The sequence below is a fragment of the Podarcis bocagei genome (genome assembly GCF_964188305.1).
Source record: "Podarcis bocagei genome assembly, chromosome: 17".
Lineage (NCBI taxonomy): Eukaryota > Metazoa > Chordata > Lepidosauria > Squamata > Lacertidae > Podarcis > Podarcis bocagei.
This window is the reverse complement of record NC_138143.1, coordinates 948,885-974,546: the sequence shown is the minus strand read 5'-3', so window position 1 is coordinate 974,546 and position 25,662 is coordinate 948,885. Positions and strand designations below refer to the sequence as shown.

At 49.3% G+C, this 25,662-nt stretch overlaps 2 protein-coding genes across 8 annotated transcripts; both read right to left on the bottom strand.

The window, feature by feature from the left end:
- Nucleotides 1–232: 232 nt before the first annotated feature.
- Nucleotides 233–13,572, bottom strand: LOC308577319 (adiponectin receptor protein 1-like). Of its 6 annotated transcripts, XM_081177415.1 has the most exons (8): nucleotides 12,929–13,183; nucleotides 12,477–12,670; nucleotides 11,919–12,071; nucleotides 9,684–9,855; nucleotides 8,600–8,786; nucleotides 6,649–6,836; nucleotides 5,055–5,248; nucleotides 233–539 (listed from the first exon to the last, which is right to left on the bottom strand). In XM_081177415.1, the coding sequence occupies exons 2-8, from the start codon at nucleotides 12,573–12,575 to the stop codon at nucleotides 411–413; spliced, it is 1,122 nt and encodes a 373-aa protein (XP_081033541.1). In that variant the 5' UTR covers nucleotides 12,576–12,670; nucleotides 12,929–13,183; the 3' UTR covers nucleotides 233–410. The 6 variants fall into 6 exon arrangements, with proteins under 6 accessions (XP_081033541.1, XP_081033542.1, XP_081033543.1 ...); XM_081177416.1 differs by lacking the exon at nucleotides 12,477–12,670 and having other exon boundaries at nucleotides 12,929–13,184; XM_081177413.1 differs by lacking the exons at nucleotides 233–539; nucleotides 12,929–13,183 and adding an exon at nucleotides 13,424–13,572 and having other exon boundaries at nucleotides 4,767–5,248.
- Nucleotides 13,573–17,950: 4,378 nt separating this feature from the next.
- VMA22 (vacuolar ATPase assembly factor VMA22) lies at nucleotides 17,951–25,375 on the bottom strand. 2 transcript variants are annotated; one of them, XM_081177464.1, is made up of 7 exons: nucleotides 25,353–25,375; nucleotides 24,467–24,515; nucleotides 23,757–23,885; nucleotides 21,845–21,948; nucleotides 20,953–21,059; nucleotides 18,840–19,001; nucleotides 17,951–18,227 (listed from the first exon to the last, which is right to left on the bottom strand). In XM_081177464.1, exons 1-7 carry the CDS (start codon nucleotides 25,358–25,360, stop codon nucleotides 18,103–18,105), a joined length of 684 nt encoding a protein of 227 aa, XP_081033590.1. In that variant the 5' UTR covers nucleotides 25,361–25,375; the 3' UTR covers nucleotides 17,951–18,102. The 2 variants fall into 2 exon arrangements, with proteins under 2 accessions (XP_081033590.1, XP_081033591.1); XM_081177465.1 differs by lacking the exons at nucleotides 21,845–21,948; nucleotides 23,757–23,885; nucleotides 25,353–25,375 and adding an exon at nucleotides 24,779–24,920.
- Nucleotides 25,376–25,662: the final 287 nt, after the last annotated feature.

The following is a 25,662-nucleotide window of genomic DNA, read 5'->3' as shown; positions in this document are numbered from 1 at the left end:
TCCCCTTGGCCCACACAGAGGCCCCCTGAACCCATCCCACTCTCAGAAACTTCGGGGTTGGCTAGGGGAGTCCTAAGCTGTTTCCAGGGACTTTTTTTAGTCCTGTTCCATTGCTTTGGTTCCTCATCCTAATTTAAATACCTTCTGGCATTTTGTGCATGTGTGTGCACACACGAGAGAGCTGCCCTGATGTCGAGAAAAGGAAGCCCCTGCCCCCAAGAATAAAAAGATCTGAGACACAGCAATTTTCTTCAAAGGAAGGAAGGAGAAGGGAGGAACAGTCCCCTCCTCAAACAGGTGCAGTGCCCTTAATAGGGGGGGGGAGGCCCTGTCCTCTTGGTCCATACGGAGTGCAGTGTGAAGGGCTGCCCTTGTCCAGGAGAGGTGGTCAGTCTGCTCTAGGAAGGCTATCACAGCACAGTGTTCTCGGTGCAGGTGCCCCCCAAGGAAGAGCGGAACGCTTGCAGCTGGGAGACCCCGTGGAGATGGACACAAGCAGCCGCCACCACCAGCACATGGAAGATTTGGTGGGAGTGGAACTGGAGCAGGAAGAAGAGGGAGCGGGAGGGGAGAGAGAGAGAGAGAGAGAGAAAGAGAGAAAGAAGCTGAACCCAGGATTTCTGATGGCATGGGCTCTCTCCACGTGAGGCTTGCCGGCTGGAGAGTTGCTTCCCCCCAACCCCTGTGAACCAGCGATGGGGAACCTGCACTACAAGCCCATCATCTTCAACAACTGCTCCTGCTGGCTGGGACCAAGGGGGGTCAGAGGTTAATGACATTTGGAGGGACACAGGTTCCCGTTCCCCCATCGGGAAACCAACGGGTTTAAACAAAAAACCTGGAGGGAAACAATGGCCCAGAGAAGCCAGGAATGCTTCGCTTCCCAGTTTAGTGCTTAATTTTAAAAGGTACCCAACACACTTGTAGAATACAGCCTGCCTAAGCTACTTGTATTCTTCATTAAACTGTGTGAGTTATGTTTACTCAGAAGTAGGCGTTGCTGAGGCACCATCTAAAGCTGCAATGCCACTACAATTGCTTCCTTCATTCTGGCCAATTTGCTTTGCATTTTACAGCTCCACAACAGACAGAAATGTCTAAAGTGAAGCTTACTGCATCAATGCTTTTCCATGCTGGGAGAAAAGCCAGACCAGTTGAACATCTGACTGTTGTGAAGGTGTCAAAAGTGCAAGATTTCTGCCCAGAGAGACAGAAAGAAGCAACTCCAATGGGCACTTAGCTATTTCTCAACCAGGCCAGGTTTTTCAGGTACAGTGGTAACTCTTGGTTAAGAACTTAATTTGTTCTGGAGGTCCGTTCTTAACCTGAAACTGTTCTTAACCTGAGGTACCACTTTAGCTAATGGGGCCTCCTGCTGCCGCCGCAGTCGTGCAATTTCTGTTCTCATCCTGAAGCAAAGTTCTTAACCCAAGGTACTATTTCTGGGTTTGCGGAGTCTGTAACCTGAAGTGTCTGTAACCTGAAGCGTCTGTAACCCAAGGTACCACTGTATAACGATTGCATTGTCTCATTTTGTATTGCATTGTATTTTAGATCAGGGATGGGGCCTTCATGACCCCCCAGATGTTGCTGGACTACAGCTCCCATCAGCCCCTGACCCTTGGCTGTGCTGTCTGGAGCTAGTGCATGTTTAGCCTGGAGGAGCTGGACATGTTTAGCCTGGAGAAGAGGAGGTTAAGGGGGGATATGATAGCCATGTTCAAATATATAAAAGGATGTCACATAGAGGAGGGAGAAAGGTTGTTTTCTGCTGCTCCAGAGAAGCGGACACGGAGCAATGGATCCAAACTACAAGAAAGAAGATTCCACCTAAACATTAGGAAGAACTTCCTGACAGTAAGAGCTGTTCGACAGTGGAATTTGCTGCCAAGGAGTGTGGTGGAGTCTCCTACTTTGGAGGTCTTTAAGCAGAGGCTTGACAACCATATGTCAGGAGTGCTCTGATGGTGTTTCCTGCTTGGCAGGGGGTTGGACTCGATGGCCCTTGTGGTCTCTTCCAACTCTATGATTCTATGATTCTAGTGGGATCTGGAATCCAACAACCTCTGGTTCCCCATTCTTGGTTTAGAGGAAGCTTAAACAAATTCAAGCATTAATATCACAAAAATGGTGGGGCTTCCTTGTGCCAGTGTTGCTAAATCTGATTCTTCAGACCCTGTCAGACCTGCTGGAGGTGGCGGTGGGCTGGGCCTTGGGGTTCCCAAGCCTACTGGTTTTGGGAGATTTCAACGTCCATGCCGATGCCGCTCCCTCTTCACAGGCTCTGGACCTAGTGACTTCCATGGCAACACTAGGGCTCTCCCAGTTTGTTTTGGGCCCCACTAATCAAGCAGGCCACATGATGGATCTGATCTTTGGGGCTGGCATAGATGCGATCATGCTCCCCCCTGTGGAAGTGCCATGGTCTGATCACTACACTCTGAAAGCCAAGATTGACTTCCCGCTCCTCCCCTGCTCGGGTGGCGAGCCTATTTGGGCTCACCCGCGAAGGCTGATGGATCCTGATAGATTCCGTCAGGCCTTGCGGGACCCTGCTCCTCCTGGCGACTCATTAGATGACCTTGTCGAGGACTGGAATAACCAGCTCTTGGCAGCCATCGATGAGATTGCGCCTAAGAGCCCTCTGTGACCCCGTCGAAACCGGGCTCCTTGGTTTACTGAGGAGCTCCGGAAAATGAAGGGGATCTCAGACGGCTAGAGCGAGTATGGCGATGGACTCGTGACGGAGCCTCAAGAACATCTTAGAGGACGCTTATGAAAGCCTATGAGATGGCTATGAAAGCTGCTAAGAAATCTTACTTTGCAGCTACCATTGCATCCGCTAGCTCTCGCCCGGAACAACTTTTTAGAATAATTAAGTCAATAACGTCCTTAGGAGGACAGCCAAATTTAAGCACAAATTCGACCCACAGCTGTGAGGCATTCATGAGCTTTTTTGCGGAGAAAGTCCTGTTGCTCTGCTGTGACCTCCCTGCCAGTTTAGATACAGTGACTGAACTGGAGGCCCCTCGACTGACTTCAGGTCCAGTGTTGGACCATTTCGATCGGATACTCCCTCCTGATATGGATAGATTCCTCTAAGCTGGTAGGCCCACCACCTGCCTCCTTGATCCGTGCCAGTCTTGGCTGATTAGGGCGTGTCCAGATGTCGCGCGGCCCCCCCTGGTTGAAATTCTCAATTTGTCCCTTAGCACGGGGACATTCCCAGGGGAATTGAAGGAAGCAGTGGTGTGTCCGCTTTTAAAGAAAACTTCACTAGATCCTTTAGACCTATCCAATTACTGCCCAGTTTCAAATCTTCCATATCTGGGTAAGGTAATTGAGAGAGCGGTTGCTGAACAGCTTGGTAGGTTTCTGGAGGAAATATCGGCTTTAGATCCATTTCAGTCCGGTTTCCGTCCTGGTTTCGGGACCGAGACAGCTCTGGTTGCCCTAACAGATGATCTCCGTAGACAACTGGATCGAGGCGGGTCAGGACTGCTGATCCTTTTAGATTTGTCAGCAGCCTTTGACATGGTCGATCATGATCTTCTGGACCACCGCCTCACTGACATGGGGATACAGGGCATAGCCCGTAAATGGCTGTGCTCTTTTATCTCTGGTTGGGTCAGAGGGTGGCACTAGGGAGGGAAATGTCATTGCGCCACTCCTTGGTGTGTGGAGTGCCGCAGGGCGCAATCCTCTGCCCGATGCTTTTTAACATCTTTTTGCGCCCCCTTGCCCAGATTGTCTGGAGCTTTGGGCTGGGCTGTCACCAATATGCTGATGACACTCAGCTCTATCTGCTGATGGATGGCCACACCGACTTGGCCCCGAACACACTGACCAGATGCTTGGAAGCTGCGGCTGGATGGTTTTGTGGGAGCCGATTGAAACTAAATCCTTCGAAGACAGCGGTGCTATGGCTGGGTCGGGATGGCATGGGGAAGAGGGACCAACTCCCTTCTCTTGCGGGGGCCCAGTTAGTGCCATTGCCTTCCGTTAAGAGTTTGGGTGTAATCCTTGACGCCTCCCTTTCCATGGAGGCGCAGGTTACAGCAACAGCCAAGGTGACATTTTTCCACCTTCACCGCATCAAGCAGTTGGTCCCTTACCTTTCCCGCCCTGACCTGGCCACAGTGATCCATGTGACGGTCACCTCCAGGCTTGACTACTGTAATTCACTCTACGCGGGGCTGCCCTTGAAGCTGTCCCAGAAACTCCAGCGGGTGCAGAATTCTGCAGTGAGGCTCATCACGGGGTCTCTGCCATGGGAGCATATTCAACCCAGTGCTGTTCCAGCTGCACTGGCTCCCGGTGGAGTACAGGGTCAGATTTAAGGTGCTGCTTTTGACCTTTAAAGCCCTTCACGGCCTAGGACCCTCGTACCTACGGGACCGCCTCTCCCGGTATGCCCCACGGAGAGCCTCAAGGTCCATAAATAGCAACACCCTAGTGGTCCCGGGCCCTAAGGAAGTTAGATTGGCTTCAGCCAGAGCCAGGGCCTTTTCAACTCTGGCTCCGGCTTGGTGGAACGCTCTGCCTCATGAGACCAGGGCCCTGCAGGATCTGATTTCTTTCCGCAGGGCCTGTAAGACAGAGTGGTTCCACCTGGCCTTTGGCTTAGAGCCAATTTGATTCCCTCCCTCTCTCTTTCTTTTTTCTTTTCCTTCTCCTCCTGCGATGAGGCTACATTTTAATATTTTAATGTTTCAATATTTTAATGTATTTTAATTTTGTTTTTAAGTTGTATTTATTGAACTTATTTTTATTATTGCTTGTTAGCCACCCTGAGCCCGGCCTTGGCTGGGGAGGGCGGGATATAAATAAAAAATTATTATTATTCTCTTGGGTCTTGGGCAGAAAAAGGGCTTCTGCATCCCCTGATTCTTTTGACATCCTGTGGCCAAGTGTGTCTTCCAACTCTGAGCTTTACTGTCCCTTGAGGAAGGAGATATTCCAAACCTGACATGAAGATGCAGGGAATTCAGACTCACAGTTTTTATCTTGCCCTTAGACACCCCAAAGGCCAGTTCCTCCCACACAACACGTACCCATATGTCACACTTGCCCGGGAAGAAGCGTTCGGGGATTCGGGCAGCGTACAGGCCCACGCCCAGGATGTAGAGGATTGCCATGAGGAAGAGCCAGCCGATCTGCCCCACAGTCGTGGCCTTGATGAATCCTTCAGCAATCATGAAGTGGAGTGTGGGCACCAAGCCACTCAGCCCCAGGCCCAGGAACACCCCTGTCCAAGAAATAAGAAAGGTCACTGTGTGGAAGAGCTCCTCTCAGGGATTAATAGAAAGAAGGCCTTATCTGGTCTCAATCCTGGAACTAAAGTTTAATGTATGTACAAAGTTTAAAGCATGTACAAAGAAGCCGAATTATCTAGACCAATGGTTCCCAGACTCCCTGCTCCTGCACCAGGACCATTTGAAAATTGCTAGGGGTCTTGACAGACCCCTCAATGATTTTCTGTCTGTGGTAACAATTGTATTGTACTGTGCTAGATGCTGTATGCTTTTTAATTGTATTTTTATTTAATTTATTTATTAAAATTTGTATGCCATTTCACTGTAAATGAAATCTCTAAGCATTTTACAACAATATAAAATAAAACAGGATAGTATTAAAAATAGGTATTAAAATATTCCATGGAATTCAGATTGCTAGACTCCAGATCCCATCATTCCCAGCCAGCATGACCAGTGGTCAGGGTTGAAGAGAGTTGGAGTCCAACAATATATAGAGGTGCTAGATTGGCTAACCCTCATCTATAGACATAGGATGAGACTTGAACTAAAGTCTGGCTCTCCCACTAAACCTTTTGCCATTATGCTACGCTAATTCCACACATTGTTATGTACTAATCCTGTTACTAGCTTCCAAGTGGGAAAAATGCCTTTAACAACGTGTTACTGCACACTTTGGCCATGTCACAGAATCATAGACTTCTAGACTCAGAAGGGACCCCAAGGGTCATCTAGTGCTGAATCTCAGCTAAAGCATCCATGACAGATGGCCATCCAACCTCTGCTTAAAAACCTCCAAGGAAAGAGAGTCCACCACCTTCCAAGGGAGGCCATTCCACCATCAAATAGCTCTGACTGTCAGAAAGTTCTTCCTGATGTTTAGTCCAAATCTCCTTTCTTGGAGCTTGAAGCCACTGGTTCAGGTCCTCCCCTCCAGAGCAGGAGAAAACGAGCTTAGTCCCTCTTCCATGGGGCAGCCCTAGAGATATTGGAAGATGGCTACCCTATCTCCTCACAGTCTCATTTCCAGGCTAAAGATACCCAGCTCCTTCAACCACTCATCAGAAGGCTTGGTTTCCAGACCCTGGATCATCCTGGTTGTATTTTTGCACTACCCTCAAGTTAAGCTTTTGCTCTGTAAAAATTTGTATTTTGCTAGTAAACAGAACTATTTTAACCGAGCTTTATTTCCAAAGTGATTCCTGGTGTAGAAGTACTATATCTCAACTGGGAAATGCATTTATCAGAATGAGATCCATTCTGAGGGTCCAGCTGTGTTCTGGCACTTTCAGAGCCTACGGCTTTCTAACTACATGGGTCTGTTCTAAGGAAATCCTCCAATGGGGCCCGATCCATCACAAGCAATGCCAAATCGACAATTGTGCATGATTACCTGCTCGGACGGCCCGGTACTGTGGGGTGGCAAAGTGGTCCCACTGCGACACCATGATGGCCGTGACGCCCAGGACACAAATGATGACGAGGTAGATGAGTTGGGGTTGAGGTGAGCAGTAAAAGGAGTAATAGAGCCAGGGAACAAAACTGCCCATGGTGAGCAGGGCGATTCCAGAGTAATCCAGTCTGCACAACAGAAAGCAGGGTGGGCTTGCCAGTAGACAGACAGAGCAGGCAGCCCTCCCCCAGCACCAGGAGGCTGCTTGAATTTCCCATGATGCCCCTCACGTGGCATGTGCTGCTGAGGCCAATGTGGGAGATGCTTGAATTTCTCATGCTGCCCCAGGCAGCACTGAGTTGGGGGGCATTGTGGGAAATTTAAAGGGGGCTCCCAGACCTAGCCAGCTGATGCTGATAGACATGCTAGAAATTTCTTTAAAAGGGGAGCCCAGGGTAGACCCCATTGAGGCACAGGGACTGTATGCTAGAAGAGTTTGAAGAAAAGTTTGGATTTGATATCCCACATTATCAGTACCCTAAGGAGTCTCAAAGCGGCTAACAATCTCCTTTCCCTTCCTCCCCCACAACAAACACTCTGTGAGGTGAGTGGGGCTGAGAGACTTCAGAGAAGTGTGACTGGCCCAAGGTCACCCAGCAGCTGCATGTGGAGGAGCGGAGACGCAAACCCGGTTCCCCAGATTACGAGTCCACCGCTCTTAACCACAACACCACACTGGCTCTCAATGCTTGGCATTATGGCAGCACAGAAGGACAGAGCGACACATCAGCACAAAACAGGGCAAAAAGGAGGGCACCAATCTGCATAAAATTTGCACATGGTAACTTATACGCACAGCTGCAAATTAAGAAATAATTACAGTAATTAAATGGAAATGAACACCACCTCACCCTAGTAGGGAAGACTTGGACAGCTTGCCAGCTGGCTCTGTCTTCTGAGCAGGTGCTGCTAACTGTTGAGGGCAGGGCGGATAAAAATCAATGATTTTTTTAAAATTAAAAATCGGGTTTTATTATTTAAATTGGATTTTTTAAAATTTAAATTGGATTTTTAAAATAAAATGCTTTTGGAGGAAAAAATCTTTCTAAATATAGTTTTCTATTTAAGTTACATGATAGTCCAAAGGCTATTCATTAGGAAATAAGGATTTGTTTTAAGTTTTTCATGTGTGCTAAAACTCAGTTATGGAGTTACAGATACATCAGTTATGGATACATATGCTATAATGTTATTGTTTTAGTTAAATAAATTGTTTAAATTGTTATTAAGAAAATTATTATTTTTCTCCTTCCAATCAAGTACAGCAGAAAAGTTGTCCAAATAGAAACAGTTAACTTATTAAACCTCACAATAATTTTATAATTATCTATCTATGTATTTCTAATAGTATAACCAAATCAGTATTTTTTGATATAACTGTAAAAACTACTCTGAACATTTATTATTCCAAAAATGAAGCCTTCATCTGGTTGTAAATATTAAGATTAAACCAGTAAGAATGAGTCTTTCTGTAAAAAAATAATTTAAATCAAGTCTTACTGCCTAATGATTTAAATCAAATCCACACTGGCTGAGAGGCAACTTCAAGGGCCCCCTCCCTCTATATTTAAACCACACATGGCCTGAGCAGCCCTCCCATAGAGGATACCTTCAGATAAAGTGATGGCCCCTGACAGCCCTTCAGAAATAGAGGACAGTCCTCTGTAAAGTAGGACACATGGCCACCCTAACACAAGGACTTTGACTCTCTTAAAACCATCCATGCATCTATTGCCAGCCAGAGAAGAGCTCCCCACTGATGCTCCAAGCACTTGTGTCTCTTGAGAGCTTCGGTGCCACGGAAGATACTCTTGCTCCTCACCGTCTCCCACTTCCCATGTGTCCCAGAAGACCTGGAGGGGCAGATGAAGCAGGCAGGCGGTAGACTTACTTGGAGAAGGTGCGGGAAACCTCCTCTGAGTGGCAGTAGACCGTGTGGAACAGCCAGGAGAAGCAGAGGCAAAGGATGGCTCCCAAGAAGAACATTCCAAAGACAACACGCTCCTGGATGGGGGCAACGTACTTCATGTTGGGGCTGATCATGTATCCAATGCCCAAGACCAAGAAGAAGAGGAACCCTGGGAGAGGAAGAGAAGAAAGCTGCCCACATCTCTTTCTAGGTGTCTCCACATACCCCAACCACACTGAAAGGGTGGTCCTCTCAGGAATTTGGAGGAAATGACTCTGCTCTGCCAGAAGCAGGCAGAGGTCACCAGCAGCCCTGCACAAATAGAGACCTGGAGGGGGCCGTCTCTGGGCTTGGCGGTCTGTGGTCACTTCCCCATGAAGTCAGGGGTGTCAACTGGAAAAACCTGAACCTGTGTCCCATCCCCCCTTATCTCTCTCTCACACACAGTTTCCCTGCAGCACAAGAGAGGTGCATATGCAAAATAAACAAGCAAACATCAAGTCTAATGTTCTGCCCTGAGTACTTGCACAATAAACATTGAAGCTTACTAATACAGTGGTACCTTGGTTTTCAAACATCTCCATTGACGAACATTTCGGTTTTCGAAGGCCGTAAACCCAGAAGTAAGTGCTTCAGTTTTCAAACATGCCTCAAAAGTCGAACATGCCACGCAGCTTCCGCTGAGCGCAAGATCCTGAGGCCTAGCTGTTGGCTATTGAGTTTTCAGTTTTCAAATGTTTCAGAATATGAACAGTCTTCCGGAACGGATTACATTCAAAAACTGAGGTACCACTGTATATGAAAAGTGAAGCTCACTAACATAGTGATTAGAATGCAGACTGTCAGGAAACACCGTCAGTGAACCATATTTGTGTTGCCTGTTAAGTGTCTTTTATGCTGATTTTTAAAAAATATTAACAAAGAAGATGGTAGCTATATTCTGAAGCTGAAATAGTTTGCTATGATGTGAGACACAGAAGAAGAAGGGAGCTAATCCAGATTGCCCCCTTCCTCTTCCCCCACCACACCAGGTTCTTGCTGTGCGGAGCAGAGCCCCATGACTGACCAAGCAGATGTGTCCAGATGTTGCCTGTCTCCGTGTGGAGGCGGAAGATGCTTCGGAAACAAGCACGGAAGGAGGGCATGGGCGGCCGGTGCCCATGGAGGAGGAAGTCATTGTCCTTCAGCCAGTCAGGCAGCACATCATAAGGCATGACACACCAGCGGCCCTCCCAGACCTACAACGGGAGAAAAGACGGAGGCTGTGTAGACATTACTGGCTTAAAACGCAGCTAGGCCGTTCTCTTTTTGAACTTCAGTCGGAGCTGTTTTGAGGAAAAACACACTGAAACATAGAACTTCATTTTTTTTAAATTACAGCATGCAGTAGATAAAGGATAGGCATGGATTGTGGTTAATGTGTGTGCCCCACGTCTGCTACCCGTGGTGGGAGCACACTGGGTGCAGTGTGAGCAGTATGTGAGTGCAGCCTGAGGCTAAGGCACAGGAAAGGATCTTGCCTGTTGATTATACTAGGAGCTGAACTAGAATAATATGGTATTCATCTTTTGTAAGAGTGAACTGTGTCTCCATAATTCAAAAAAGTAAACTAAAATCAAACTGTTTCCCCAGTATCAAAAGTATGTACATGTGTGCTGATTCTGTATGCTTCATTTATTTTTTAAAAAATGGGGGTGGGGACACTGCTCTAAAGAGAATTTTTTTACAGCAAGCATAAGGAAGTTTTAAAGTGTCATTGCATTTCATAAGGAACACAGAAGATGTGGCTTTTGAGAGTGCTGAGAATATTCTGTAAAGAAAACAACAACCTCCAGGGCTGCTTTGGTGAAGCAAAGCCAAGAGTTCTCTGTGGATTCAGCTTCACGGCTGAAGGGGGAACAGAACGCAGTTCCCTCCCCGCTCAACACTCTGGCAACAAAGGCAATCCCATAAATACCTTTTCAGAGTCCCACTGAGTTCAATGGGGCTTACTCCCAGGTCAGTGGGTATTAGTCTGCAGCCTGGTTCAAGCATCCTCACCTCAGGGCCACAGCAGAGGCGACCTGGGCTTCCATGCATCTGACCCACTAAGTATAAGGTGTGGGGAGGAGCATGTTTGGGGCATAGTACGGGGTGCTCCCACCTCCATTAGCCCAGGCACTTTTCTCCCAGCCTGACAGACACTGAAGGTGAAGCAGCCCAGGAGACCGTGGCAGAGGATAAGGTGGCAGTCTGTGGGTGTCCCCGTTCCCATCATTCTCATGCCACCTTTTGGTGTAAAATAAATAAACAAGCCAGACCTCCAAATTCATTACACATGAGTGTGGCAGACAGGTGAATATACAAATAAGGATCTTGCTTCATCTTGTCTGCTTTGGCACTTCACCATAAACACACTCAGTAGGCCTTAGCAGTGCTGCCAATTCTCTCAGCCTGCCATTTGCAATGTGGGGCAATAATGATGCTGGCCTACCTTACAGGGCTATGGTAAAGCTTTGAACATTTGAAATGTGCTAATATAAATGCCACGGTTGTTTGTTTATTGTGGGTTTTGGTTGGTTTTTTGCCAAGGTATATAAACATCTTAAAATATATAAATAAATGCAGTGGTTGGTGAAGCCATGCAATTAATTCAGAGGTCCACCAACCAGTGGGGTTGCCACAGGCCCTCAAAGCCCCACCCTGTTAGTTGTCACTTGCCTGAACCCAGCAGCAGTCCTCCTCCTCCTTTTCTGTTTCCTGACCCCTCAGGCCAGCCCTTTTTGCACTTTGTGTGGCCTTCTCTCCCTTGCCCATGGCCTCCCTCAGTCGAGGGCCTCCAGGGGACCCCATCAGGAGAGAGGAAGCACCACTGGGCTGCTTTCTCTTCGCTGGCTTCCAGATACTATGCCCCGTTGGGCTTGGCCCTGAGAGCTGGCTCAGAGCAGGGTGTCATGGCAGAGAGGAGAGCCTCTTGCCCACGACTACACTACTCCATCTCCCCCTCTTCTCCAGGGTTGTGTGACTGTTGAGCTTCCCTGTGCCTTGCGAAGCTGGGGAGGAGGCCAATGGGCAGTAGCTGAAGTCATAATATCAGACCCGTGGGCACTTTTGTGACATGCCCGGTTTGCCTTAGCACTGATTGGGTAGCAGCCCATAAAATGAAGAAGAGAGGACGGCCGGACAGCCAGGGGGAGAACTGGTGTCCAGTTCCTCAGGGCAAAACTGAGGAAGAGTGAAGCAAGAAAAACAGGGAGTGCCCAAGGAGGCTTGTTTTGAGCCAGGACTGCTCACAGGCGCTTCCCAGCCACATGTCACTCACCTTCAAGACAAATTCTTCCATCTTCTCCATGGCATGCTGGGCTTGAAGTGGCAACATCATGACCCGAACAGGATCTGTGCCAACCTCATTCTCCTCTAAGTCTGGGTCATCTGTCCCCCAGCCTGTAGGCTCAACCCCCATCGCAATGCCGTCCTGAAAGAAACCACACACAGCAGAATGAGGTCCTGCCAATATAGCTGGCGAGGCATAGGGTCACCCATTGTTGGAAATCTGATGGGTGCTGGTCTGATCTTCCAGTTACTGCTGCTGCTGGAGGATCAGCAGAAAGAGGGGAAATGGAACTGGGCGTAAGGGTGGCCAATCCTCAGCCAATGCAGAAGGAAATATTCTCATGTGAATTGTTGCTGTTGCCAGAATTCACAGTGTTTTGGCTATCGTTCTCCGGCACTTATTGTGAGTTTCCATACACAAGAAGAGCCTTGCTATTGGATCAAGTCTGGCGCTGGGCTTATTAGGGCTCTGCAACTCCAAAGAGGGATACAGGGGGGCAGGTAGAAAAGATCAGGCATCCCAATGGGTGGTCTTGGTGGCACTCACCTGGCCGATGTCCTCTTGCAGCAAGGGTCTCATTTCAGCGACAGCCTCCTCCCCCCGGTACCCTGCGCACCACCCAGCCCTCTCCTTCAGGGGCTCCATGATGGTGGGGGGGAGGGGGTCACAGAGTTGAGGCCTCTTCACAGGCAGAGGCTAGTGCCCTTTGCAAGCCACCAGCCCCATGGTCCCCACTGTCTCTGTGGGAAAGCAGAGGGGGAGGGGGAGGGGTGGAGAGGGATGAATCCTTTTTTCTTCTCATAAGCTTCAAGAAGTGCTAGTTGCCCCCTACCAACTGTTCTACAGCTGCCATGCCACCAAAAGAACCGCACCCTCTCTGTTGGTCCCACAACCCACAAAAGGCTGTACCTTTCCTTGGCGTCCCTGCCATTTCCCCCAGACGGACATCCACAATCGGCCCTCCCTCAAAATCTACACACCAGTACATTTTGCAACACCCTGCCCTTGTCCCTGGTCCAAGGAACCTTCTTCTGCCCCAAACATTTCCCTGGTCTCCAGGTCTTGTGCAGCCATTATTCCTGCATCCACTTGGCCTCCTCTCTCCATTGCTCTCTGCCACCCGTCTGTGACAGCACACTTGCCCACCAGGCAGCGGGTCACTACTGATAGCCTGCCCCCTCTCGTTGCCCAGCAACATGCTGAGGGGAATTTCCTCTTGGGTGCAGGTGTGTGGCAAAGGCGGCCCTCACCCCAGATGGCTCTTTCTGGTTTCCCCATGTGGGCTGGCAAGCGGAGGCCCAGGTTGCCTGTGGCCATGGCTGCTCCCTCTGCCTCCACTGCTGCTCCCCCATTCTTCCAACGGCCCCCTCCCCACCAGCCCCCATTCCCGGACAACCCCCTGGGGAGACCCACCCAGCAGGCCCGCCCGCCCTGCCGGCCTCCATCCCCTTCCCCCGCCAGCCTCCCCGCCCGCCCCTCCATCCTGCCCTCACCCCGCAGCCCCGAGCGGCGGCGGCGGCGGCGGCAGCATCAGGACCAGCTCCCGCCAAGGCCCGCCTCTCTCTCCCATTGGCCTCCCTCCCCGCCCGTCACGGGCATCCTCGCCTTGGAAACGCGGCCGAGAGAGAGAGCACTTCCGGCTCCCGCCAGCATCCTCCCGGCCCGCGTTGCCATGGCGACGCTTCCCGGGGCTGCGCGTGCACGCGAGGCGCGCAGCAAGCGGCTTTGCTTATTTATTTCATTAGGAAATATTACGCACCGCTTCCTTTTATTTTATTTTGCTCTAACACGCAAAGCGGCGTACAAATCCTGTACATAAAGCAGGCCGGTCCCTCCGACGTGGCAGCCGCGCTTGGCCGGCAGCCCCGCGGGAACGCGGAACCGCGCGGCAGGAGGCGCGCCTGCCGGGCACGAGCCTCTCTCTGGAGGCCCGCAGCGCCGCCCGCCCGGCTCTCGGCGCCTGAGGAAGCCGCGCGGAAGAGCGCGCAGCAGCGGGTCCCATATGGTCTAGCGGTTAGGATTCCTGGTTTTCACCCAGGCGGCCCGGGTTCGACTCCCGGTATGGGAAGGTGCGCTTTTTGTTCCCTGGAGTCGCCCAGATCTCCTCCTTTTCCCCCAGTTCGTGGCGCTGCTGCGATGGCCAGCGGCAAAAGGCGCGCATGCTTCCCATCGCATTCAAAACGGCAAATAAAGAGCGTTTTCATGACCTGAAGCGCATTTGATTGGGACAAGTGGAAAGCGGAGGGAGACTGAATTACAAGATGTTAAGTGGAAGAGAGAAACTAAAATTTAGAGCTTCCCATACCGGGAGTCGAACCCGGGCCGCCTGGGTGAAAACCAGGAATCCTAACCGCTAGACCATATGGGAGGCGACTGACAGAAGCCTCCTTGGCTGAATCTTGTCAGACAGGGGAGAGCAGGTCACACTTTGCACCAGGATGATACTATTTCTTCTCTCTCTCTTTTTTGGAAGAAAAATGAAACAAAAGCATTTCCTAGGAAGATTTCTATAAGCAAGTGTAATATTATTCTGCTTCGGGAAAGAATATATTTGTGTGTGTTTGTGATCACTTTTTCTCTTCCAAAACAAGAGGGTGCCATGCACATGGGCTGCAGCGCTTAACCCCGCATAACCTGCCACACAAACCTCTCACTCTCAGGCGCTTCGCATGTGCAGACACCTTCCTTACTCGCTTTAAACAGGCATTGGGAAGACTCTTCTTGCCTGGCCTAAAGGGTTATTTAGTAGCAGATGCTCTGAAAAAAGGTAAATGGTGCAGAGCGGGGGCAGGAAAAGATCACTCTTCCCATACCGGGAGTCGAACCCGGGCCGCCTGGGTGAAAACCAGGAATCCTAACCGCTAGACCATATGGGAGAAGCGCGAAGAGGCATTGGGTAATGTACGAGCCAGTCCAGGACAGAGATGCTCACCGTTGCCCCCTCCGGGGAGAGGAGGGAACTGCATCCTCGCGCCCCCTTCCTATTGCAAAGGCAGAGGCGCTGCTTTGTCCTGGATCTTAGGCAAGTCACTCGAGAAATCGCGGTGTTTGGGCGGTTTTGTAAGAAAAAGCTCAACAACTTTGGGGTTTGTCTAAAAGAAGCGCAACAACTTTCGGGGTGTCCTAGATTTTACTTTTTGAAATATGGCAACCCTAAATTATTGAAGCTGTTTAACTGCAGGATTGCTGGAAAAATTGGGTGTCTGGATTTTGGCATTGCGGTAGATGGGGCTGCGAGTTTGCACTTCCCTGTGCCCGCCCGCCGGAATTTCGGGCTGCGCTTGCCTTGCCCTCCTTGCGGGAGTCTCCGGAACGGGAGCGCGCGCGCCCGCCGGCTGCTTTCGCGGGATCAGCGCCCACCGCCCGGCTCGCCGGCTTCTTCTCCCCCCACCTCTTGTCCTGCTGCCAACAGAGACCAGAACTTCTAAGAAGAGCGGCCATCCCAGCCCGTCGCAGCCTCAAGCCCAGCGCTCTTTCGAATGCAGTTCAGCAGATGCAAACCCAATCCTGCTCTTCCTGGTCGCAAAGAGCCTTCTATAGAAACAGTCTCAGGAGCATTAAAAGGTGGTGCAAACAAAAGCTGGAATGGCTTTGAGACTTTTAAATTCCCCGAGTGGGGCTCGAACATTCATCTCCCGGGTCAAAGACAGCAGCGGGCAACTGCGGGGGGAAAGGGGGGTTTTCCTCGCCCGAAACCTCTCTCTGGTGCGCGCGCCTGAGCGAAGGGAGCAGAAGTGCGACGCCTACTGACCAATTGCGGAAGCGCGCCTTTGAATTTGCCCCCCCCCCCCGCCTTCCAGTCGCGCATCGAGACCGATCCATAACCTCTGAGAAGCCTGCGGCAGATGCGCCGCCCGGTTGACGGGCCGTTGCTTGGAGGCCTGGCAGCCGCCTCGCTGCTCCCCTTTGCTGGCTCTGTTCCTGGAAGCCCAAGGCGGGCTCGGCCGCGCTTGCAGCGCCGCGGGAGAGAACTCCCTCCAGGTTGCAAGCCATTGAGAGGGCAGCCGCTCCCGGCTCAGGAGGGGCAGCCAGGCGACAGTTTCTCGATACGTAGATCACTATCAGAAATAAGACTGTTGGCGCGCCGTTTCTTTGATGCTATTTAATTCTTCATCCTGGCATGCATTAAAAGAGATTGCCATTCCCATACCGGGAGTCGAACCCGGGCCGCCTGGGTGAAAACCAGGAATCCTAACCGCTAGACCATATGGGAGTGAGACAGAAGAGGAGCTTTTGGCTTGGAATCTAAAGAGAGCAAGGAAATGCAGCAGAAATTGAGAAATCCTCCTTTTGCCAGTCATATCAAGCTACTTGCTTTTGCAAGCACTTCTGCAAACTGCTGAGAAACCCACAAAGAAACCATAATCTGCTTCTACTTGTTACACCCATAATGCACCAGATTTTCCGGTGCTTCCCTTTCCCTCCAGTTGCCACACCCACAACCGGTGTCCCTCCCTTGCAAACTTTGTTTTTTCACTCTATCCTTTAACTTCTTCTGTAAAATATTGGCAGGAATCAATTAGATCATAAAGCACACACTTGGTCGTAAACACACTTGGTCACCCCAGTTCAATCCTGGCTGGATAGTGATCTTTTCAAAGCTACAAACTCATGTGAAATTGCCCCTGCGCTGTTCTCTGCTCTGGTTTCCAGTCCTTCGCTCTTCAATTGTTGGCAGCTCTCCCACAATCTTAATCCTTTTCAAAGGACACCACACATTCAAACTGTCAGTTCTGAAACTATGTGTGATGTAACACTTAAGAATGTAAACATTTTCTGTATTGTGAGCTTATATAAGCCTCATTGTATTCACCTTAATATGCAGTTACATGTCTACTTCCCATAATAATTATAACATCATTTCCAAAGTAAGTCTGTACTGCCCCTCCCCCTCGGCAGGGCTGCCCTGAACAGCTGATAATGCCAAGGGTGCAAGTCTGATCCCTAGATCCATCGGTCTCAGGATACAATGCTGCCTGTTCCTGCACTGAAGGTTGGTCTAGATGAGCCGCAGGATCCCTTCCAACTCTACAAGTCTGATTCTACAAACTTGAAATTTATGTTGAGGGAGAAAATGATAGAAAGAGGATGTATCAGAGGCCAAGTAGGATCACTTTCTGGAAAGTTTGCAGGAGCTTTTAGGGTAGCAGGAAGGAGAAGAGAGAGTTAATCTATTTTAAATCCATGACATTTTTATGCTGCTTAATTTCAGTGGTGTGGCAAGGGAGGTTTTAAAGCAGAGGTTGGATAGTCATCTGTCATGGATGCTTCAGTTGAGATTCCTGCTTTGTGGACTAGAAGACTCTCAGAATCTCTTTCCAGTGCTACAATTATACTCCCCTCCCCCCAAAAAGAAACAGTATAAAATAGTCCCTTTCTATCTAGCATTGGGACGCGAGTGGCGCTGTGGGTTAAACCACAGAGCCTAGGACTTGCCGATCAGAAGGTCGGCGGTTTGAATTCCCGCGACGGGGTGAGCTCCCGTTGCTCAGTCCCTGCTCCTGCACACCTAGCAGTTCAAAAGCACGTCACAGTGCAAGTAGATAAATAGGTACCGTTCTGGCGGGAAGATAAACGGCATTTCTGTGCGCTGTTCTGGTTCACCAGAAGCAGCTTAGTCATGCTGGCCACATGACCCGGAAGCTATACGCCAGCTCCCTTGGCCAATAAAGCGAGATGAGCGCCGCAACCCTAGAGTCTGTCACGACTGGACCTAATGGTCAGGGGTCCCTTTACCTTTATCTAGCATTACCAAATGTTATGTACCTCATCTCAGTTCGACCTCAGCTAGTGAAGAGGTGGCCCAAAGGATTTTAAACAGTATTTGCAGACAAGAGTTAATACTGGATCTTTATCTGTTTCAAAGACATCCCTCTCACTGATTGAAAACATACAAAAATAAGAGGAAAAAACCTACAATCATATTGTAATGTGGTCCTGAGAATTATGGAAAAGGCAGGATGAGAGTAAGGCTCTGGACAAGGCTAACCAGCATTTCAAAAATAACCAGGACACAGATCTCCACAAACAAGATTTCCAGACGTTTCTGAAGCCATTATTTATTAAGTACAGCTAAAAAATACATAGAGCAAGCGGCTTCTGGGATGCATCCCAATAAATACAGGCCCCATTCTTCTATCTATGCTCTCAGCGGAGAGATGGTCATAGCTGTTCAAGGGCAGCGTTGCTTTTCCCTTGCTACAAGTTTGTGCTTTTCCCCCAGCAATGCATGGTAATGTCTCTGTGTGGTCTCAATGTCACTCTGTAACGAGGCGATTTCTGCAGCCAGTTGAATTCCTAGAACAGAAGAGGGTGAGAGGCAGTTGAGATGATGCATCATGGAAGAGAACCTGGAACATTCCCCCTAAGGCAGGCAGGAGGGGGGCGGTGCCTGTGGTCCCCCACAGGTTGTTGGGACTCCAGGTCTCATCAGTCCCAGCCAACAAAGACAATGGAATGAGGAGACTTGCAGTGCAGCAATGGAGAGCCAAAGGTTCCTCACAGCAGCTGTATGATGTGTTCACTGAGAGGACTTCAGGCAACAGAAAAGGAGATTTTGGGAAACGTGTGTCTCTGGAGGGACCGAATCCAGCATCCCAGGATCACTCAAAGGGGTATAAGTGACACCACAGTCCTTGCCGCCACTTGTGGTATTCAGCTGAGCTAGCTTTCAGTGTTGGGCACATTAGACTTTCATCAGGGGCAGAGCAACATCCCTGCTTGCTCCCACAGTCTGTCAGGATCAATGACAACTTTCAGATTTACTGATCTGCACAGCCCCAATGCCTTTTGACAGAAAGAGAAACGAGGGCTGTGCTCTCAGAAGAGTCTTCATTGCTCTTTGGGGTACAATGAGAAGGGGAAGGAAGAACAGGTTATGTGGAGTGTACGAGCAGCCACTTCACTCACCTTCTTGGAAAGTCCTTTGGGCTTGCCGGAGGCTTTGGGGCACAAGGATTCCAAACCATGTCAGGGGATTTAGATGCCCTGATCCCTCGGCAGCCTTGTGGAAGGCCTTTGGGGGCTGGGCTGGAGCCTGTGCTTTCCCTGGACCTTTTCGCCACCGTAGAACTAGAAACATTAAAGCAACACCTTTACTAGTCAGGAACTTAGCGATGAGAAAAACACACAACATTCTAAGTCTTTGGTCACACCCACCCCAGTCAGTTCCCTGCCACTGGCCTATTGTTGGGAACTAGGATTTCTCTCTCTCCTCTTCTGTAATTCTGACATTATGGCAAGTAGTAGTAATAGTAGTAGTAGTAGTAATAATAATAATATTTATACTCTGCCCATTTGGCTGGGTTTCCCCAGCCACTCTGGGTGGCTTCCAGCAGAATATTAAAATATAATGATTCATCAAATATTAAAAGCTTCCCTGAACAGGGCTGCCTTCAGATGTCTTCTAAAGGTCCGATAGTTGTTAATTTCTTTGACATTTAATGGGAGGGTGTTCCACAGGGCGGGCGCCACTACCGAGAAGGCCCTCTACCTGGTTCCCTGTAACTTCACTTCTCGCAGTGAGGGAACCACCAGATGGCTCTCGGAGATGGACTTCAGTGTCCGGGCTGAACAATGGGGGTGGAGACGCTTCTTCAGGTCTACTGGGCCAAGGTCGTTTAGGGCTTTAAACGTCAGCACCAACACTTCGAATTGTGCTTGGAAACATACTGGGAGCCAATGTAGGTCTTTCAGGACCGGTGTTATATGGTCTTGGCGGCCGCTCCCAGTCACCAGTCTGGCTACCACATTCTGGATTAGTTGCAGTTTCCGGGTCACTTTCAAAGGTAGCCCCACATAGACTGCATTGCAGTAGTCCAAGGAGGAGATAACCAGAGCATGCACTACTCTGGCAAGACAGTGCGCGGGCAGGTAGGGTCTCAGCCTGAGTACTAGATGGAGCTGGTAGACAGCTGCCCTGGACACAGAATTGACCTGCGCCTCCATGGACAGCTGTGAGTCCAAAATGACTCACATTTGACGCACCTGGTCCTTCAGGGGCAAAGTTACCCCATTCAGGACCAGGGAATCCTCCACACCCGCCCACCCCGTCCCCCAGAAACAGTACTTCTGCCTTGTCAGGATTCAACTTCAACCTATGAGCTGCCATCCATCCTCCAACTGCCTCCAGACATTCACACAGGACCGTCACCGCCATCACTGGTTCTGATTTGAAAGAGAGGTAGAGCTGGGTATCATCCGCATATTGATAGACACCCAGCCCAAACCTCCTGATGATCTCTCCCAGCAGCTGCATGTAGATGTTGAAAAGCATGGGGGAGAGGACGGAACCCTGAGGCACCCCACAAGTGAGAGCCCAGGGGTCTGAACACTCATCCCCCAACACCACTTTCTGGACATGGCCCAGGAGAAAGGAGCGGAACCACTGTATAACAGTGCCCCCAGCTCCTCTATACAGTCCAGAAGGATGTCATGATGGATGGTATCAAAGGCCGCTGAGAGATCCAGCAGAACTAGGAAACAGCTTTCACCTTTGTCCCTAGCCTGCTGGAGATCATTGACCAGCACGTATGTTTTCTGAGTCTGTTAAATCTTTGTGACTTTCATTACTATTTCCAACAGAAATCAAAAGGACTCCTTTGTGTTTTGTTTATTTAAATAAAGTATTTGTATGTCGTTTTGAAGGCAAAGCCATCCTAAGGTATTTTTTAAAAAGATATGATTAGCTTCATATACACAAACAGGAACATTATACTTCAAAATCACTTATGGAACAATCCACTTGCAATGCTTCTAGGCCCCAATGATCTTACTTTAACCTACCCATCTGTGATCCTTCTTTTATGCCTATTCGCCAATTCCTCCCCCCACCCCAAGATCTCATTAATATTGGCATGAATAGCCAGTTGGCAGGGAGAAATTGTTACACCTCACTATAGCTGCAACTCCTAAAAACACAGATGGCCAGGCATGAGCATTTTGATAAGAGGATCTCTATCCTCAGTTTACTGTAGTCCCAAACAAATACCATCCCGACCAGCCTTGTGGTTTGCACCCTCACCTTGCTCACTAGGGCCAATTTCCTCCACAGCATCTGCAGCTGTTGGTTTGGCAGCCTTCACATCCTCTGACACCACATGAAACCCCATCTGACCATTGTCTTTCTTTCTAGACAGAGCAGAGAAACAGCAAAATGTAAGATTGAATCTATCTAGACCTCAGAAGAGCCTCCACCAACCTGGTACCCTCCAGATATTTGGCTAATAGTTCCCATCAGCCCCAGCCAACATCCTCCACGGTCTGGGATTATAGCAGTTGGAGTCCAGCAGCATCCGGAGGGCACCAGATTGGGGTAGACTCCCCTAAGCAATGGCAGTATCGGCATTTGGTGCTCCCTGTGTAAATGAGTAGTTAGGCAATAAGGGAAACGGGGGGGGGGGGGAATTCCACGAATGAATCCTGTCAGCACAAGGATTTCTAGGGGTTGCTCGAGCCCCTAAAGCAGATTTAGAGAAGATTTAGAGCACTTTTTAAAAATGTGCAAGCAGAAATGTTATTTATTTCATAAAAGTTATATCCTGCTTCACTTCAGAAATCCTTGCATTGACCAAAAATTCGTCTTAGTGTCACATTGGATTCCACCCAAAGAAAGTACTGCTGAAATGTTATTGCAAAAAGTAAATAGTGGAATTGCAATTTAAGTCAGGAATAGGGAATTCGTGGCCCTTCAGATGTTGTTGGCCAACAGCTCTGGTCAGCTCCTCTATGCAATACAAGCAGCACAGATACCCATCTAGAGCTAAAATCTGTCAAGGAGAGAAATAAAGCTGGAAGTCACCAAAACCAACAGGAAAGAATACTGACTCTTCTGCCTCCCCTCTCCTGTTATTTCATAGGCTCTCACTTGCTCCATGGGATTCCACCCTCCAAATGCTGATATTTCCTGCTCTCACCTAGTTTTCACCTGAACCATTGGAGTCATCTGATGTCCATACTGAAGGGGAGAGACAGATTTGTTACCCATGGCATAGCGGGACTTGGAGAGCGAGAACCAACCCTGGGGAAGAAAGATTAGATTAGATTAGATATTTATTACGGCCATAGGCCCATACAGATAAAAACAAGACATAAATAACAGCTTGAGCACGTGGGAAAAAACAGCCGCTAAAACATCACTATAACAATAAAATACTGTAAGATGGAATGACATACTGCGCCTTAATTAGCTTGTAGTGCTCCTTGGCAGCGCTTTTGGGTGAGGACAGCGACCAGAAACCTAGCCACTTTCAGGGTCGTATGGATATCCTTATCCTGCAGGATTTGGGCAAGGTGGAATTTTGGTGGGGTACCCTCTAGCTTCTGTATGATTGATCCCAACAAATTTGCCCGTGGCACATTGAACAAGGGGCAAGTGAACATAATGTGCTGAAGCAACTCCGGCGTCTCCCTATCACATTCGCACATGGCGGATGCTTGTCCCTTTGAGAATCTATGTTTCAGGACATTGGAGGGAAAAACGTTAAACCTCGCTTTGGTGAAGGCCAGCCTATGGGCAACAGACGAAAGGGAGGAGAGGTATGATGGAACGCAGTAAGTTAAAGTGATACCAATGTTCTGGGGCGAACAAACACCTCCCCCCAGCGTATAGTTTCGCTGTAAATCGATGTTGTCCAGTCTTTGGCGGATCAGTCTTTGAGCAGTGATTTGATCAAGATTAAGGGAATCTAAGGGAGAGATTCCATAACTCAGGAGTTTGGCATGAATTCTACTAGTCCAAAGGCTGGAGAATTCATCTCGCCATAAGCATTGGACAAGGTAATGGTCTGGTAATCTGTGCCACAATGATAACCAATAATTGAAGACTTGCTTCCACAGGCAAGTTTCTAAGGATGCGATCTTCAATTCTAATCGCATGGCTGCGTTGCTTACGCACAGGGGGAGCATTAGGAGCCGACGTAGGAATTGGTTTTGCAGAGTCTCAAGAGGAGTAAGATCTGTCATCACGGCCCAGAGCGGGGCAGCATAAGCAAGCACGGTAACCACTTTTGCCTTGAACACCTTTAGGGCCGAGGGAACATGCAAAGCTCCATCCGAAAAGAAAAATCGGAGGAGCGCATATGACAGAGTTTTGGCCTTGTTAAGTAGGTGTTGAATTTGTGCTTTCCACCCCAAATTGTATTAAAAAATAACTCCTAGGTATTGAAATTTTAGGACTTGCTCTATTTTTGCTCCACCAAGCTTCCATTCGTATAATCTCCGACTTCTGGCGAAAATCAGAATCTTAGATTTAGCATGGTTGATGGTTAATTGGTTGAGTTGACAATACGTGGCAAAGATCTTCAGAGCTCTGGTTAGTCCAACACGTGTATAAGATAGAATTACCGCATTGTCCGCATATAGAAGGAGTGGACAGCGGTAATCCGCTAGTCTAGGCGCGTGTGTACTTGGAGATGAGTTGACTAGGGGTGCTCGCATGTCGCTGATGAATAGGTTGAATAGGCAGGGAGCCAATATACATCCTTGGCGCACTCCCTTGTTTATTGGTATCAAATTTGTGAGGTCGCCCGCAGGAGTAAGTCTCACTCTGGCAAGGGTACCTTCGTGGAGCTGGCTTATAAGCCATAAGAAGAAATAACAGCCACAAAATGTTAAGAGATGAGGCTTCTCTCTTTAGAAAGAATCTTCCTCAGTGGGCACCTTCTGAGAAAATTTTGTTCTTGGCCAGATCCCCACAAGAGGCAATGGGCAAAGGGCTACAGAGCAGCAACCATGGAGTGTGGGGGGGGGGGAGAAGAGGAGGAAGGGGACCCGGGGTGGTAGAAGTGCCCTTCACCTTTATGCAACTCCCCCAAACCCAAGTCTCACCTGCTCTATCAAGTTGTTAAAAGCTTTCCTCTTGGTCTGGAGCATCTCCAGAGTATCAAAAAGGTGGAGGATGACCTGGTCCAACTCCTCACATACTTCAGCTGGTCCTGCATTCTGTGCTGGAGCCATCTGAAATGAAACCCCTGTAACTGCAACTGCATCTGCTCACACTCGGCTCACCTCTTTTGCCCCCTCCATTGCTGTCTGTCTAAGACTAGATTGCAAGCTCTTGTCTTTGTTCTATGTTGTTCTGTAAAGAATTATGTAAGAGGATAGCAATATAAAAGTAGCAGCACTCTGCTTGCTAGTTCTACTGTTTGTCATGTCCTCTGCAGAAAACGTAGAGCGAAAATACTTTACCCAAGGCAAAAGGAAAGCAGTAGCCGCCCCAGGTGTGGATGGACTACAACTCCCGCAATCTCTGGCGGGAGCCACCACCAGGAGGGTCACAGGTTCCCCATTTCTGCCTTTGGAGCAACCCAAGTACCTTCTGCACCAAGTGTGGTCCAACTTAATCCTAGGCAGGTTCACTCAGAAGTAAATCCCATTTCATCCTGTGGGATTTCCCCCTAATCTCATCTGCGTGCTGAGCATGGGCTGAATTCGGCAAAAGGTGCATTCCTTCATTCCTTGTTAGGCCAATTACAGAAACGGCAATCAAAAACTGAAACGGTAACATGATGGGCAGTAGGGGCCTTATCCACACTTACCTTTCCGTTTTTATATATGCTGGAAGCCACCCAAGGTGGTTGGGGCAACCTAGTCAGATGGGCGGGGTACAAATAATAAATTATTGTTGTTATTATTATTATTATTATTATTATGACCACACCACCTCCCCCCCTTTAAAGCTCCCCCTTTCTCCAGAGCTTTGTTCTGATTCCGCTTTAAAGAGCAGGTTTTTGCAGGGAAAGCTCTGGAGCAAAAGCCAAGGCGCTCGGGGCGAGCTTCGAGGTGCCTGCCTGGCGCGACGCGGCGCCCGGAGGACGAGGCTTCCCGACCCCTCGGCGCTTCCTGCTCACGTGACCCGAAGCGAGGCTCCTCCTCCTTGGCCACCATCGAGCTACTGTACAGCAATTCCTCGCTCCGATCTCTCGGCCTCCGTAGCGGCCATCTTCCTTTGAGGCCGCGTTCCCCGCGGGCAGCCATCTTGGGCAAGGGAGGCCGCGAAGGCCGCTTTCCGAGGCAGCAAAGCCCGCCTCCTTCTCAAAGAGGCAGAAGCCGACAGCTCCAAGAAAAAAGCTCCACTTCTGGTTTCCGTTAGGACCCCCTTAGGAAGTGCGTGAGGATGGAAATGCAAAAGTAGAAATAAGGCCGAGTTCGAAACTCCCTCTCGCTTTGTGCCTTGACAAAAATAACGCCCTCTGTCGGTTGACATCCCTCTGCACCTTTTTTTCAAAAAAGTTATTTCCCTCTCTCATCGGCTGTTGGAACAGAATTCGGGGTTGTTTTAAGCACCAAGGGGAATGTCTAATTTGGGGGTTCGTAGTTAATTATCCTGGGGAATGGGGCTGTTGGTGAATATGGAAAATTAAGGAGGAAGGAAACCAGGATTTTATACATTAATTCGGTTGTCTTTCCATCACCCTTGCTGACCATTGCATTCGGGAACCGGAAGTCTAATCGAGAATCCTAAGGGTATCAAGCCCTTTGCTTTGCTACGCCATTGCGCGAGCAGTTTGGCCGCCATCCTTGTTTCTGGCACACCCTTCTAGTCATCCTTCATTTAGCTTCTTTTGCTCCGCCATCTTTCCTGTGGGCAAACGGCCTTCGGGGTTTTCCGCTTGCGTCCTCTTCCGCTCTAGCAGGCTCGCGCTGGTAAGGCAGGAAGGGGCGAGATCTTCCGGCGCGAGGTGGAGTCCGGCGTGGTGGGGAAGCAGCATGGTGAGGAGCCGGCGGCGGCGGC